Source organism: Rissa tridactyla, chromosome 2 (genome assembly GCF_028500815.1).
Source record: "Rissa tridactyla isolate bRisTri1 chromosome 2, bRisTri1.patW.cur.20221130, whole genome shotgun sequence".
Classification (NCBI taxonomy): Eukaryota; Metazoa; Chordata; class Aves; order Charadriiformes; family Laridae; genus Rissa; species Rissa tridactyla.
In genome coordinates, this window is record NC_071467.1 from 99,371,318 (window position 1) to 99,388,584 (window position 17,267).

General features: G+C 40.4%; 1 protein-coding gene across 12 annotated transcripts in view; it reads left to right on the plus strand.

The window, feature by feature from the left end:
• CDKAL1 (CDK5 regulatory subunit associated protein 1 like 1) overlaps positions 1–17,267 on the plus strand; it is a 424,992-nt gene that overhangs the window by 99,299 nt on the left and 308,426 nt on the right. For 10 of the 12 annotated variants that reach the window (XM_054190488.1, XM_054190500.1, XM_054190490.1 and 7 more), the window contains one exon: positions 2,621–2,656. The exons of 1 other annotated variant lie outside the window; for it this stretch is intronic. In XM_054190488.1, the coding sequence (XP_054046463.1) occupies positions 2,621–2,656 (36 nt within the window). Of the gene's footprint in view, positions 1–998; positions 1,102–2,620; positions 2,657–17,267 lie in introns of all 12 variants that reach the window. One more of the 12 variants, XM_054190499.1, reaches the window with a different exon arrangement.

A 17,267-nucleotide genomic window follows, 5' to 3' on the forward strand; every position in this document is an offset into this window, starting at 1 on the left:
TCAATATGTTCATGCAGTTCAAGGAGGACAGAGTCCTACTCTGCATTGCTGCTGTTGCTCAGTGTCTCGGTGCAGTAAAACGAGGTGTGAAGCCACATCGCTCTTAATCTCCTCGTCATCCTTGGTTGACTTTTATTACTTTTATGCTAGAGAACTCAAACATGGGTCAAAACTGTACCCCTTTTCCAGAGATTTAGTATTTCAGTGTTAAGCAGTTGATTTAGGTCTATGACCATGCTTTCAGTTAGATACAGGTGAAGCTTCTTCTCCTCAGTCCTTGTTTTAAGACCACGTGGTCCATATGTACTATTCCTATGTTATATTAAGAACAGGGCAGCCTTGCCTGTATACCGATACGCTCACTGCACCAGCCCACAATTTTCGGTTATAGAGATAATAAATATAAGTTGATTATAAGATTATTAATTTTGAATTTTATGGTATTGAGCACTTCATGTCTGGCTCTTTGCTACTTGTTTTTTACACAGAGAATTTAACATAACAATCAGCTAGTCTTAATCTTTCATACTTGTAACAGTGTAGGACCTTCCAACTCTGTGTGCTTAGGCAAAGATGAATTACATACTGTAAATCTGATGCTGTTTGCTAGTTTTTTTAATTAATAGTGACAGATTAGTCACTCTAAGTGGTTCTTTGAAGGTGCATGGTCATAATGCATGTATCAGTGGGGCTTCTTGGGTGTTGGTGCTGCTTAATATTTTATTCATTGATGTGGATGATGGGATGAAGAGCATCCTTACTGGGTTTGCAGATGATACCAAAGGGAAGAGAGTGTTGGATGGCACAGCAGCCTGTGATTAAGTGGGACCTCAGCAAGCTGGAGGAATGGGCCAACAGAACCTGCTGAGGTTCAGTGAAGAAGTGTACCTTGAATAGAACATCCCCATGTAACTGTGTGCTGGGAACTGATTGTCTAGGGAAGAGCTTTGTGTATGGGAGCTTTGTTTGTTTGTGCTATTCTTTTTTTTTTTTTAAAGAAAATAAACCTGGTGGACACCAGGTTGAGTCAGCAGCGTGCCCTTGCAAAAATAAAGGCCAGTGGCTCAGCTGCATTGGCAAGAGTGCAGCCAGCAAACTGATGTAAGCGATTATTCTTGCTGACCATTTGGGAGAATGAAGCTGGAAAACTGTGGCTGGTTTTGGATTCCTGAAGACAAAATGGGTATTGACTAGCTGGAGGGAATCTATCAAATGGCTGCTGAGATGACTGGAAGGCTGGAGATGTGATCTCATTGCTGTCTTCAAGTGCCTAATTTGTAGCTACAGAGAAAACGGAACCCAGATTTTCTCAGAGGAGCCCAGTGATAGGACAGGAAGCAGTGGTCTGAGAGCAAGACCTTGGTGTAGTAATGGGAACAATGGGGGTAGTGATTTTATTGTAATCCTGAATGGTTATAAAGAAAGAAGTGTTAATGGTGAGAGGGGATAGGTAGCAGGAACAGGTTGCCTGGAGAGGCTGGTAATCCATCGTTGGGGAGTCTCCATCCTCAGATATGCTCAAAACTCAACTGGGCAACTTTGGGTTTTGTTACTGAACTTTAGAGTTAGCCTAGCTTTAAGCAGGTGTTGGAACTGGATGGGAAGTTAAGGGGGACTCTGGAGATCCTGTCTGACCAGAGTTTTTCTATGGTTCTGTACAGCTACCTTGTTGATGAAGGGATTTTAAAGACATCTTTCAATCTGTCTATATTAACCTGCCTTATGCCAAGGCACGTGTAACAAAAACTTGTTTTTTGAGGCCAGGAGACTGTGCCAATCTAGCTCTGAAGCGTGTGTATGTATGTCAGTTCAAGTGATTTATTTTTTTTTTTTTTTGGGAAGAGCTTAGTTGACTGTGAAGAGGAGTTTTTGTTTTCTTTTGACTTCTCTAATGTCAAAAGATCAGAGCCAACAAGAACTGGTTTGGAAAACAATCTCCTTACAAATAGAAATGCTCTCAGTGACAAACTACTTCTTTGCTCATACAGCTAGTCTGGAGCACTGCTGTTGCCTTGTTTGTTTTTGTTCAAAAGTCCAGATATTTGTAAATATTGTCTTTGTCCTTTTCTTAGGAAAAGAGGGTAGCAGGATAGAAGCATATATTCTTTCAAATGTTCTCATTATTGAGCAAGGCTAGAGTGCCATGTTTATAATGCTCCCTAGGAGGCACGGTGGTAAAAATGAAAAAAGTTAAGCAAAAAAAAAAAAAAAGAGCAGGATCAGTAAACAAGATAATTGTTAACTGTTTACAGACATTTTCTTCCTAAAAGCACAATTTCTAAAATGAAATTACTTAATCCTTAAAGCAGGAATTTCAGAGAATAATTTGTCAATTTACTGTTTTGAGATTTTTGCATCTTGAATGTTTAAGTGCTTTCCATCACAATTTCAGGAAGAGACAGTAGTAGCTCTAAAGGAGGCAGTTGGACTATAGGATCATTGTAGGTCCCTTACAACTGAACTATTCTAAAATATTCGATATGTCTTTAACCCTTTATAAGCTTGTTTCTGCCTCTGTGCCTAGAGAATTTGTTCCCTTAAATGTTAACAGGTATGAAAGCTTAGTCTGTAAAGTTGGTGGGTTTTATGATATCCATTCCCTTCTCTTTTCCGAGTCAAGGATTGTGCCATCCTGCCTTTCATCATTGTCTCCAAGGTAAGCTCCTGTGTGTCTGGAATATAATCAGCTATTGCTATTGAATCCTTTGTTATGGACTGATGTTGAAGTAGCGACTTACTCCTAGATATTTATGTCTGTTCCTCCTCCATTTTTTGTTACTTAAAAAATAAGGGTTAAAAGGAAGAAAGTTCGTGTGTATTTACGTATCCAGCCCTCAAGGACAGGTGGCTGATTTGATCTGACACGCACTTAATGATTTAAATGCGGTGAGTGACTGACAAGCTTGACCTGAGGCTGAATGCTGAAAGGTGGCCTCCTACCTCCGTTTCCTTGTAAGCACCCTCAGGCTGCAGGTGTGCCCCAGACTGGGCTTTGGAGCCAGTCCCTACGTAATTAGCTCCATACATGCCCCTCCGAGAGGTGCAGGGGTACGAGTCACTTGACAAGGGTAGAGAGTATGTGAGACAGTCCCTTGCTTTTTTCTTGTCTGCACTAAATATTGTTAAAGGTACTGCTTTATTTCTCACTTTCTTCCTTATATCTTTGTGCATGAAAGTGTGTTGCTATTACCTGTCTGGGCATTTGTATGACTTATTAAAGCATATCTACAGAATACAGTTAAAAAAACGACTCTCTTCAGGATCAAATAAAGATATTTGTGTGCACCTCAAGCTATGGTCCAGGCAAGCAGTTTTAAGCCCTGTGTCTTGTAAGCAAGTGTCCTCCCATTTTTATGGAACTAGTGCATGTCTAGCCTTACAGGTGATAAAAGGCAATGCTGCGCTGAATCTGCACAGGTGTGCAAACACAGTGTTTGCTTTACTCTGCTGCAATCTGAATCCTTCACTACTCAAAGTATTTGTTGTCCCTGGAAAACTACATTGTAGTGTAACGTGTATAACACCACGTTAAATATCACGCAATATGTAGGCTGGCTGATCACTGTGAGAAGGGGTGATGATTTTTTTTTTTTTTTTTTTTGCCAGAAAGACTAACTGCAGCCAACAAACCATAAGACTACCCCACCTTGTTACAGGACTGACAAAGCCTACATTGAATAAACGCTTGTGCATATACCATTTCCACTGGAATTTTGTCTTGAGGTCATTACCTTCATTAGTGGTTTTGGGGGAAAAATGACCCTTGCTATGGCTTAATTGAATTGCATTGTTCACCCCTGCAGCCAAGGCTTGTTAGCTACTACAGGCTGGCTCTGGTCAGTGTGTAAATACATTGTGGTTAAGTCTTGCTATTAGCCTCATAGAGCTTGTCCCATTTAGTTTTTCATAGAATTGCAGAATGGTTCGGGTTGGAAGGGACCTTAAAGATCACCTAGTTCCAACCCCCTGCCATGGGCAGGGACACCTCCCACTAGACCAGGCTGCTCAAAGCCCCATCCAGCCTGGCCTCGAACACTTCCAGGGATGGGGCATCCACAGCTTCTCTGGGCAACCTGTTTCAGTGCCTCACAGCTCTCACAGTAAAGAATTTCTTTCTAATATCTACTTTAAATCTCCCCTCTTTCAGTTTGAAACCGTTACCCCTCATCCTATCATTACACTCCCTGATAAAGAGTCCTGCCCCATCCTTCGTGTAGGCCTCCTTTAAGTACTGGAAGGCCGCTATAAGGTCTCCTCGGAGTCTTTTCTTTTCCAGGCTGAACAACCCCAACTCTCTCAGCCTGTCCTTTTCATCAAATATGTGAAAGCAGTGAAATTGGGATGAGCTAGTTACTACTCATAGATGTGAGTGGCTGTTTGTCCCCTCCCTCCTACAATCTCAGCATTACAAAGGTGAGCTCTAAAAGTTCACAAAGTCAGTGTGCCCTCAGAGCATCATCTTTTCCTCGGTCTTAGGTCCTCCTTGCCTGATGCCCAGACTGAGGCTTGTGGAGGAAAGACTGGGTCTTCTGCATGGGTTCCTAGTTAGGACTGCAGAAATACGGCCTTTGTGTTCCCGCATTCCTCTCTGCAGCCCTTGTTTTATAAACTATACAACTTCTGCCAGTTACCGGAAGTTATTGTATAAGTAACAATCCTAGATGTACTCATGCGACATGGAGACATTAATTTTTTGACAAGAAAAAACAACCGGGCATTGATTGATTGTTTTTTTTTCTTTTTCTGGAAGAGAGAGACGTGCTGTCTGAGTTGAGGCAAGTACAGTCTTTTTTGGACTTGGCTTGAGTATCTGACAGAGGAGGGTGTCAGTGTCTTAATGTAGCAAACACTTTATAATGCTCAGTTTTGTTATACTGCATTGCTAAAAACACTGCAGCGTCGCTCTGAATACCAAAACTGGGATACAAATTTCTTATTAAAATAACATTTGAAATGTATATAAATATTTTATCTGGAACAGGTGAGGAATTGAAGAATATAATCTGGTTTAGTACAGTGATTCATGATTTCAACAGTACTCATGTATTATACATTTCCATTAAATATCAAGGAGATTTCATAACTGTTTTAAATTGTCCTGTTGAACTGATGCTTCTTCTACTGAGGCAGGTAGCTACTACAGTAAGAGGAATGAAAATCAGGAGTATTGCAGTAGGAAAGCAACGGACTGAAGACATCAAAACCACTACAAAATGCTAGTAACAATGTTTTTTTTCTGATACCATGTGATTTTACATATTGTTACTGCCTCTGCATGTGAAGCAAGTTTTGGCTGCTCTCAGATTAGTAAGCTTATTTTAGAAAAGAAAAAAAAATCCTGATGTATTTTTAGGGGTGTAAGAAAAGTTCAAGCTTCTGCCTCTGATTTTCCATCCTCTTACTCTTTCTCCTAGGTAGTGAGCTTTTTCGTTCGTGTCCCCTTCTGCAAGTGATGCTGCCTGTTATTTAAAGATAAATAAGAAAAAAAATCAAGAAAACAAAACCCCAAACAAGACAGTACCTTGTAACTAGGGATTCAGATGATTTTTAGTCATTGGCGTTTGCATGTCGGACTTCTGTCACATCAGTTCAGCAATGTCACGTCACTAAAAATATTACAAGCATAGTATTAACCTTTGCAAAATAGATTCAAAATGCTTTTTCAGATTTGAAAATAATAATGCCAGTATGATTATATATTATATATTATATTTTATATATTATATTAATAATGCCGACTCCCTGTCTGAGAACTCCCGAAGGGAGAAAGGGGGCGTGTGGAAGTGTGGCCGTGGCTGGGGTGGCCTCTGTGGTGCCCCTGTCCCCCTTCAGTGACCCCTCTGGGAGTATTACAGTACGCATTTCAGGTGAAAGTCTATTGGAATTAGATTACCAATCAGAGATTCATTGAAGTAATTGAGTACTTATTTAGTGGTTGGGGTGTTTTTTTGGTGTTGTTCTCTCTTTCTGGTTATTAAGACTAGTGTAATTGTAACAGCTGAATGTTTTTCACCACTTCAGTTGAACCAAGTAATCTTCTTTTATGGCGCATAGCAAAGCCTGTAAGCCAAAAAATTCCTTTCCCTTTTAAGGTTAAAAGTAGCTGATCACGGTTGCTTTGAATTCAGACATAGAAGATGTTGAGCAGGTAAAAGTAGCTAAAAAATACTATATTTTGACCTATGAAGCATAGGTTGCACTTTGTAGCTTTTCTCTACAACTAGCGTTTCCCAAGTTTCTTGTCTGAAATGGCAAGCTCTGGATTTTCTCCCAGTGTTGGCTCCTGTTGTAAAGTCAGCCTGAGCAGGGGATGACGGGGAGCAGCACGGTGGCCGCTGTGGACGGTCCCCCCTCGCCACTTGGGGGCCCTGGCTCAGGGGAGCGGCTGTCGGGGCTTCCTGGGGTAGGGGTGGGTGCTGTTGTTATTGTATAACGAAGTAACTGAAAGATGGTCTGACTAGCAATAGTCCCATGTCCGTTTGTCATAAAATATTTGAGCCATCTGTTGCTAGAAAAACTACCCCAGTCTACCACCTGGCGTTTCACTGAGCCTAGGGATTTATTCCAGATAAGCATTGGTTTACTTAATAAATATTGAAAGGGAAAAAAAATGGAGAACAGGGAGGGGAAAAGGATGAGACCATTTTCCTCAGTTTTATTGAGTGCTGAATAATACCATTTGGATCATTGTCTCCTATGGTTCGTGTGTCGCTAAAACCCATTTTCTTTTCATTTTGAAAATTGAGGATGAAGAGTAACATTAAACAGATACAGCACTACAGAGGGATTGGTGTAAAGTTCTGAGCAGTGTATGATTTAATTTGGAGTTGTGGATGGCCACCTGCTGTACTCCTGTTCTTGTGGCAATCTGGCAAGTGGCTGCTGCACTGTTTTGGTGCTTTTATTTGTCGGGTATGTTAGGAACCGTCCAGGAGAGCTGCAGCCTGCCTGGGCTGGCACAGGCTGGTGGAGTGCTTGGCTACTAGCCCTGCGAATGAAGAAAAGAAAAAAAAAAAAACAAACCAAACCCAAACCAAAAACCAGCCCCAGACTCCAAAGTTTTTTACAGTCATCACAAAATGCATCACTGTGTTACTATCACATACAGGTAAATTATAACTTCATCATTGGATAACTTATTTCCTTTTGCTAATCTTTAAAATAAAAAGGACTTTCCTGCTCTTGGGTAATGTAATTCCCAACACGTGTTGCCCCTTGGAGCTGCATTGCCGGGGTCTTGGGGCTGCAGGAGTAGCCGGCTTCTGTTTCGAGATGTTGGGAGTGGGCTCAGCTCAGGGGAGGACATGTCTCTTGCCATGGGGTTTGTTTTGTTTTGTTTTTAAATTCGGAGTATTTATGATATGTCCTTCAGTGAAAGCAGGTAACACGGTGTTCTCCATCAAGTCATTTGGATAAAAAAACCCAGCCTAGATCTGGCAGCTGTGGTCTGCTGGTGTATCCCTCAGCTTCCTCACACTTCATTCTTTCACAGGCAAGTTTTGGTGCCCTCTAGTAATGTGGGAAATGAATGTGGGAATTATTTAAAATTAATAGGTTTGTAATAGTTTACCATTACAATCTGTTTTTTCATCTAATTATTTTTGTTTTGTTTTTTTTTTTGAGATTCAGTAGTGGTTAGAAAGCCAAAGGATGAAGGAAGAAGCACCCGATTGTGTAATTTGCTGAAATCTATCATAAAGCACTAGACGTAGAATAGAGGGGGTTTTTTTGTATGTGTTATGTTTAAACTTACATAAGAATGGGGAAAGCATTTACTGCAAAATAAGCACTGAAGGAAAAGTATACACACCTGAAAACCTTCCGCTGCAATAAATAACCCAGGCAGTTTCAACCTAATGTTTTGATTTTGAAATACATTGGCAGTATTTTGTAGCCTGTATTCAGATTCTGATAATTTGAAATGAGTCTTCTTCATTTAGTTGTATTTTAGGCTACAGAAACAATGTGATTTTTGGCTATCGAGGCTAATAGTATTTCCTAGGAAATGCAATCGGAAACATTGGGGAAGACAGGACAATACATACTCCTATTGCCATTTGAAAAGTTATTTGCACTTGCCTGTTGTGATTTTTAAAAGTGCATTATTTACAGATTTCTGTAATTTTAAAAGCAGCGGCAAACTAGGGTTGTGTGGGGTTTGTTTTCTTTATTTCTTTTTTGTTTGGTTGCTTTTTTTTCTCGGGGGCGGGGTGGGGTAGGAATTCCTGCTTACAGGGACCAAAATTAGATACTTTAACAAAAGTAAACTAAAAAAAAATAATTAAAATTGTGTTGAGCAACTATCAAAAATGCATTCCTGTGTCAGCTTGTTAACTGACAAATGCTGGCCCCTTGTATTCTTGTTTTGAACGTTATTTGACACATCCTGGAATCTGGAGATTGTTCTGTCTGCACTGAACTGGTTGGCGTTTAAGTAGCTTTCACCTCTCCTGTGGATATGGATTGTGTAAACAAACAATGTTTCAGGCTTTCATAGGATGTCGAGGCATTTCACAAGTTGCTCATTGGGTGTTTGGAAGCATCGCGCTTGTGAGATGGATCAGATTTTGCCCCTTGCCTGTGTTCCTGCTGTGCACCCCATTTCCGAGCTTTGGGAAGGAGTGGGTGAAATAAGCCGCTGTGAGAACGGGCTTTTGACGTTACGGTTATTTCTGCGGCAGAAATGCTGTACCTTGAGTTATAACAGCTCATGAGCTGCTAACTAAATCACTCTGCAGGGCTGTCTTTTGTAACACCTGACGGTGTGGCCCACCGTACCTCAGCTTGTTTCAAAAGGGTTGACTTAGGAACTGGAAGCCGCCAGCTGCAGCAAAATCCTGCCCTGCTTCTCAAGATAATGTAGCATACGTGGAGAGTATTGATGGTATGGCTGGGCTGCTTCCAGTGCCTGCTGCAGCCCCTTGAAAGCTCGGTAGCTTTGCTTTTTATAACCGGTCTGATAGCGTGGCCTCTGCAGCCCCTCTGTTTTGAACAACGATGAGTTTCACAGTGGGAACTTGAGTGCGCTAAAAGCAGCTCGGTATTGTTGTGGAAATAAATCCTAACCGAACGCCATTTCTCACAGCTTGAACTCATCAGTTTTCCTTAAAATGAAAACTGAGAATATGTTCAAACAAGAAAAAAGCTTTTGGGGTAGTAGTTTTGTTTTGCAAACCATGAGTATGGTTAGGTGCAGGAGAAGCATAGTACGGGCAAGATACTAAAATTTTAAGATGTAGGCAGCTAATATTTCTGTTGGCAGAAAAATTGGTAATTTTCTTAAATTATTTGTTGAAAAAAACCGCACAACTCTGTAGTAAGTATTACTTAAGCTGGAGAAATCTATCAAATGCACTTTAAGTGCATTGAGGTGGATATGGAAAAATGTGTTTTACTTTGACTACAAGTACTTGATAACACAAAAATTATGAACAATTTGGTAACACAGGCCCATGCCTCGGTTCTCTAGTGATGGACTGTCACTCTAGTTTAAAAATGTCTAGGTGATTGTTTTGAGGAAAAAGAAATAATTGTGAAAACTCTTCATTTTGATTGATACTGACATCTTGTAAATGCTTGAGTGAAGTTAAATCTACACTGCAGTTAAATCCACAGTTTTCATCGGAGCAGTATATGTATGAAGACTGTATGTTTGATACACGCTCAGCATCTTTCAGGACAATTTACCATTGAGAGTCCGTAATCAGTTTATCTAAAGCACACTGGGGAGAGCACGAGCAGCGTGGTTGGGCTCAGCTAAGCTGTTTTGGTGCCTAAGCATTGGTAATAAGCTTCGTGGAGCTGTTGCCATGTGTGGACTTGGGGAGGAGAGTGTGACCGTCTGTTTTCTGGGTGCTTCTCCGAGTTTTTCTTCAGGTAGTTTTGAGTTTTCCATCTCTGACCCATTGAGCTTGAGGTCTGGCCTTGGTGATACTAGTTTGCCAGCTGGCTGGAGCCAGACAATTAACAACTCCTCCTTTGCTCTCTTATGCGTTCTTGGTATTTTCTCTGGAAAAGAGGGTGTCTCTGACACTGCCTCATTTGCTAAAAAGTTTCTTTGATTTAACCTTGTGAAGTTAAATCGGTCGTGAGAAGCAGGTAAAATGAAGTCCAAGTTATTTAAAACCAAACTCACTCCCTCTTAAATGCAAAGAGTTTCGTTTGCCCCTCACATCATATCAGAAATGGCATATTGAGGGAGATGGGTTTACTCGTCACTTTGAACATTTGCCAGTTGTCTTTTTGAGGCCGAGGGTTTGTGCAACACTTGGGCAGTGAAAGTCTGAATGTGGTTCATTTTATGTCAGCCAGTTTTTTTGTCTCCGGTGGCTCCAATGTTGTAACACACTTAAAGGGAAAGCTTTGTCCACTGAACTGGAAAAAGTTGTAACCAGTCTGGCTCTTGTTTCCCACCATCCGAGGCTGGCTAAATTTTGACAACAGGATGATGGTCTGGATTTTGGAACACGATTTTGGTTTTACCGCTTGAGTGACTTTGAACAAGTCACGCTTTACTTTCTGGGGTTGTAAAATTGCGGTAAAGAAGGATATCCACCTCGTGGATATGAGTTTAGAAAAATGATTCTTGGACGAAAGAATGGATTTGTGATCCCTGATGAAAGGCGGTATGTAAAATGCAAGGCAGCATTATTCTGAGCCCATTTTTTTAATAACAAGCGAGATTATTCTAGCATGCAGTGGGATAGTTGGCTCTAGCATATCATGACATGCTGAAACATCTGTATGTATGCTTACCAAGCTAGCTTCCATGTCTGCATAGTGATACTGAAGTAGAGCCTTCTGGTAGGGGTCTGAAGTGAGCCAGAAGGGATATCAGGTTATTTCCCAGATACCGTGACTCGTCAAGGGATGTTTCAAGACATTTTCTTTTTTTTTTATTTTATTTTATTTTTAACAAGGAACGTAGTTGCTCTTATGGTGCGCAGTTAACTCTTTTACAAACAGCAAAATTCATTAAACTTAACAGTGTGCTGTAGGTAGTTGAGAAGATAATTACAGCTGCTTGCTTGGGAACAGAGCAAATAGCCTTCAGAAAGTGGGCTTTTCAGGCACCGACTTGATTATATTTCCACTTGCCTCTGGCATGGTTTCTAGCAGACTTATCTTTTTTTATTATCATGCCAGAAAACAGCCTTTGAAATATGCAATTTTATGTTAACTTTGCAGTTTCCCCATCTGTCTGACTGTTCAAATTTGAATTTATTAACTCTTCCAAAATAAAACGTTCATAGCTTCCATTAGTATGCCTGTATTCTCTAATGCTGTACTATCAAACTGGGCAGAGGAAGTCAAGATTAGTGATTTTTTTTATTATCTATGTGTTTTGTGTTATCTATGCCTGGTGAAGGTTGCAGCCACAGTGATGACTGCATCAAAACTTCACTGGAACAATTAGACAAATTTTAAATTGTTAAGATGACTGTGCTTTTATTTCGTACTAACAACACTTAGTAGATTGCAGAGCTCTAGCTAGAGCTTCAGACGAACTTATGGATAAGAAGCCCAAATCCTTTTTGAACGGGTTTTAGGATTTCAGCTTGGCTGTTACTACATTGTGTCAATGCAAATGCACCCAGAAGATGACCCATGCATACCCAGCCGGAGATGCGAGCTGACCATTGATGTGTTGGTCACCCTTCCATTTTGCAAGCCAGAATTGCTTATGGTCAAGAAATGCATTCTGTCCTCTTCCACTTACGCCCTCCCTCCATCTCGTGTATGTTGCTTGGTGGATCTTCTCCTATTTACTCGCTCAGATGATGTCTGGGAAAGGAAGACAGAAGATCATGCTTTATGGAAGTAATCTAAAAGATCTCTTTTTCTGCCACCTGCTTTCTCCTTAATGATAATCCACAAACTCTAGAAATGAAGATCTCTAGAGGCCAGCTTTTCAAATCTGCAAGATAAAATTTAAGCGCTTACAAATTCCTGGTAGGCACAGGTTTTCATGGTGGTGGTGGTAAGTGTGCTCTTTGCCTGAATTTTTTTTTCTTATGGGTTTGTTTTCAAGCAACACAAATAACAAACATGATCCATTTGAAAATGGTGACTGCCAGGTATGACTTTCAGCAGCTGGCCTCACTGGAAATTTCAGTTTTCGTATGCATCGTTGTGTTTAGTACAATGGTGATCATAGCTTCTCTCATTTTTAATTGCTTGCCTAAAACAAATTATAGTTATCAGTTTTGGATGCTTTTGAGTGGGAATGAGGAGAAGATAGGAGGCAAATGTATGACAGAGAGAGGTTAGTAACTGGGTAAAAATTCTGCATTTCCCTAAGTTAAAAGCAAACAAAAACCTGTCTGGCGATGGGGTCAAAAGGAAATAGCTCTGGCCACTTTTTTTTTTTTTTCGGAGTTTTAACAACTTGCTGTTCCCTCATCAGTAGAATTCCTGGCATCTGTTCGTAGCCTCTACTTGTTTGTATTTCTGTGAGCTGCATCAATTTCGTGATGGAGTGGAGTGCCGACAGCTATGGCTCAGAGGCTGGGCAGGGCTGGCTCTGCTGCAGAAAGGCAACCCCCGGCACAAAACGCACCGAGATTTTGTTGTCTTGTGATCAGGCGCTGGAGTAAATACATTTCTCTGTTCGACAGCAGAAAGCACTTGCACTGCTCTGTTCTTTCAGTTGGCCAAATACAGCACAGAAAATCAAAAAAGCTGGAGTGAAGGGAAGTAGTAAGTAGTAAGGTGGGAGGATCTAGGCGTTTAGGCGGTGTGCTCCGTAGGAAACAGTAATGAATTGCAGGAATGAAGTACATCCTGCTTTTGCCTTGCTGCACGTGTGGCATTAGAAGAGCAATACCATTGGGCATCATCGTATACCTTGGTACAGTATACCATAATAAATACCTTTATATTTATTCAATAATTACAGGAAAAATACATTTTGAGGTATCGATAACTTGCACAGTGTTCTTATACTTTGAGATAATCAAATATATAGTAATTTAATTGCTCTGTGAGATATATACTGCAATCATTGCAGGGCTTAATATGCTTTTTCTAGCAGCACTGCTTTTATGTAGCAAACAAAATTCCTGTAAAATATTAGTGCCTTAATACATACATGAGAAGTCCTACTCTGTTAAGCTTAGTTCATGAGAATTGTCTTGGCACACATTTTTGTTCTTTTTTTTTTTTTTTTTTTTTTTTTAGTTTGGTATGTAACTTGGAAAAACATTATCCGTTGATTGAAGTTATTTTGCAGTATTAAAACAGTGATAAGTAATTGCTGACAGATCTGGACCAGATAACCACTTAGTGAAAACACATCCTAAATGAAAATGTTTTAAATCAAGCTGAGAGCGTATAATGCACAATTCTGAAATAACATGGGCGTGGTCTTAAAAATCTTTTTGATGGTAATTGTAATTCTGCACGTTGTATTCTTAAAAAAAATTTAACTCCTTTGTATCAGTTGAACTGTGAAATTTAGAGCACTTGTTATTCTGTGAGGCACATGTGTGTGGTCTGAGAACTGTGTCAAGTTTGGGGGCTTATTTACATACAGTTATCACACAGCAGTCTAAACGAACGCGTGAGTTGCAGCCTGGTTGTGTTGCTTTGCACTGAGGATGAACTGCCCCGCTCTCCAGGAAATAACGTTATGCAACTTCTTGCATTTTTAACTTATTTTATGTTACTAAATGCCACAGTGATAACAAATCAACAATAATCCATTGCATACCTATGCGGAGCTTTGTAGTGTTTTAATATATATCTGTAGATGAATTTATGCACAACTGTTGAAACGTGTTGTTTCCGCAAATAGTTTACTTGAGATAGAGAAAACTTGTGATCTTTCTACTTGTGTATTTTTAAAACAGTATAGCAACTGCTAGTTCTGGCTTTTGGTGTTAAGTTGAAAGCTTGTGATGGTTCTTACAGTGGCTTCAGGTTCTTCTGGGAGAGCATTTAGGAAGTCAAGTGTGTACAGCATTGTAATTCAGTCATCCCAGATTGTCAGGCTGGTGGGAATGGGTTCCAGTAGCACTTGTGAAACTTGAAGGCAGGATGGCAGATCTCATAGACATGGGCAAATCACAAAACATTTCCTGTAATCTGTTCATCGCCCCCTACCTCGCCTTCCTGGTCATCCTTCTTTACATCCCTTCTGCTCTACTTGTTCCTGTATCACTTGCTGCTTCCTCCTTATACTGGTTCACCGTGGTGCCCTCTGTCTTCCATTTCTTGGCCTGGTACACCTGACTGCTGGCAGTGGCTGGCATACATACTCCTAGATTTTCATTTGTTTATTTATTTATCTACTTATTTTTAAAAATGATACTCCCCTCCTTACCCCACCCACCCCCTCCAAAAAAAAAATCTTGGGAAAATGCAATGCACAAGAACCTTGGTCTAAATGGAGAGCGCACTAACGCAGAATGCTGAAGATTCCTTGTTAAGGATCTTCCTCTTTGTACCTGGCACACTAAGGGTAAGTTTGATTAGCCTTCCAGCTATGCAAAGCAACGCAGAAGTAAAACAGCAAAGTGATGAACTTCCAGCAAAAGTGCCTGAACTAGTCTTTAAAGTGTTCTTTGGAAACGTTCCTGCCATCTCCGCTGCTGGGAATGGGGAACAAACAGAAAAGACAACTCAGAATGAGTGATTTGAAGTGCTAAAGTCTTTTTAAATGTGGATTTTTCATGAAGAATGGTTGAATGAGAGGTCCCCTCTGAGTTTAAGCTTTCATTTACTAAATTAGGCAGACTCTTACTTTTACTTAATAGTTACATCATCTTTATTGAAGTCAGCATTACAAGTAACACGGAATATAAATGAGAAATATTTCATCCAACTACCAGCACACATTTCGATGTGCTGCAATGATGTGTTTTGTTTTGTATCAGTAATCCTTGATTCATTTAGAGCAACAAATTCTTTGGATGGAAAATCAGGGGTTGTTTGTTCCTTCCCCCTTTTCTTCCTTCAGTGTAGAAGTGGATGAAACGTTTTGAGGGTTGGAATGGAGATCAGGTGTGTTAACAGAGAACACTGTTAACTTAGGTAGATTAAAGGATCCACAGTAAAGACTTCAAGTATAATAATTCTTCTTTTACAGCCCCCTTCAGTCTTTATCTAGATATGTGCTGCTGAAAGACGTAGATAATAACTAACCAGGTGGGTATGAGGACATTTAGTATTTAGAAGAGCACTTGAAAATTTTAAGTGAAAGGTTTTGTGTATTACCTAGACATACTCTATTGCTGCTGGAAAAGGAATATTTTAGCGGTCTTAGTGTTCACCCCTCCCCCCCAGTTTTAGGTTGTTGAGGGTATAAAATACACAGTTAGAGAAGGTATTTGGTAGCTACACTGGCAGTATCCCTGTTGAAAGATTCTTTACACAGAATTACAAAGGCCTTCATTTGTATTGCTTGCTCACTGAGGGTTTTTTTGCTTGTCAGTCCTTTCTGAAGCTACTGATGAGTACTTAAGACCCTATTTTAAGGGGAAGGAGAACACATGAGAAGCAACACAATTCAAATGCAGTAGGTGCCCTTAATTAGTACAAGAAGAGTTCAAGGTCTCTTAAATTTGTCTAATACGCTTAGGGTAATAGATCATAGAGTGTTCAACGTAAGAACATACTAAGCATGCAAACACATACTGATATGACCTCTTATTTTACCAGTTGAGTTTTCCCTGAGGCTAACTGTTGTGTACAGTACCATTGAGAGGCCATCTGAGGGATAGTGGTTTTGTTTTCATGTAAGATTTTACAAAGTACTCTTCTACTCCACGTTGTAAGGTTATTCTTGGTTTGTCTGTAGTCTGATAAAAGGGTTTCCACCTCACAGTGGGTTTCACATGTAAATACTTCCAGGTCTGAGCTGGTAAGCAGCATTCCAGAAGCCGTCCACCCCGCACCCAAGGTAAGGGGTTGCCCCCTCCATCTTACTATTGTAAGTTTCCAAACTGTTTAACACAGACAGATCCACCTTGTTGTGAGGTAAGGAATTCTTACCTGGCTGACATAGAATCATAGAATCATAGAATTGCTGAGGTTGGAAGGGACCTTTAAGATCATCAAGTCCAACCTTTAACCTACCCTGACAAAAGCCACTTCTAAACCATGTCCCTGAGTGCCCCATCCACCCTTTTTTTAAACACCTCCAGGGATGGTGAATCCACCACCTCCCTGGGCAGCCTATTCCAATGTTTAATAACCCTTTCAGTGAAAAAATGTTTCCTAATATCCAATCTAAACCTCCCCTGACGTAACTTGAACCTGTTTCCTTTTGTCCTATCACTCGTCACCAGGGAGAAGAGGTCAGCCCCCATCTCTCTACAACCTCCTTTCAGGTAGTTGTAGAGGGTGATAAGGTCTCCCCTCAGCCTCCTCTTCTCCAGGCTAAACAACCCCAGCTCCCTCAGTCGTTCTTCATAAAGTTTGTCCTCCAGACCCCTCACCAGCTTTGTAGCCCTATGTAGACATGAATTGTTTGGCTGAGACCCCATCAGTTAGAGCCCCCAGAAAGCTTCGCCTTTGAGGCCTCAGCTCTAAAGCAAATTGACATAAGTTAGTTTCTACAACAGTGCAGCCCTAATATATCACAGGCCTTGGGGGAAAAAGAACACAAATGCTGAAAACTTGCATTCAGAATAATAAATTTCGGTTGTTTAAAAACTCTTGCTGGCAAACTAGAAATTCTTATTTCAGCTTCTGCTGTATGTCTTGCATTACTTGAGTATTACTTAATTAATTGAGTATTACTCAGGTATCTAGCATACTGTACTTTTTCAAAATTAGATAATGTGTTTGCGTGAACAAGTTACTTCCCCCCCCCCCTCAGTTTTTCACTGTTTACTCTTGTGAAAGTGTATCTGCACATAATAAATACTGCAAAAGGAAGATTTCTAGCATCTGGTACTTTTTATGACTAGAACTTTACATATGCTATGAGTTGTTCTTTAATGTGGTAGGAGCTTCATGTTTCCCTAGATTTTTCAGAGCTGAATTTAATTCTTATTTAGTGAGCAATACTCGTCAGTGAAGTTGTTTTGGTACTTAGGAGCTTTTGTTTTGATAAGGATGTCCCCTAACAGCAGAGTTCAAGATCAAATGTTGACCGTCATAACCACAGTTCAAAATCATCTGATGTCTGTCGTGGGTCTTTAGCCTACTCAGCACATTCAATTTATTGTAAATATCGCTTTGGTAGAAACAAGGCCAGATTTTCTGGAGGCTTGCATACACAAGGGTTAGATTTCTGTGTTTCGCGTGGACTGCCTTTCCAG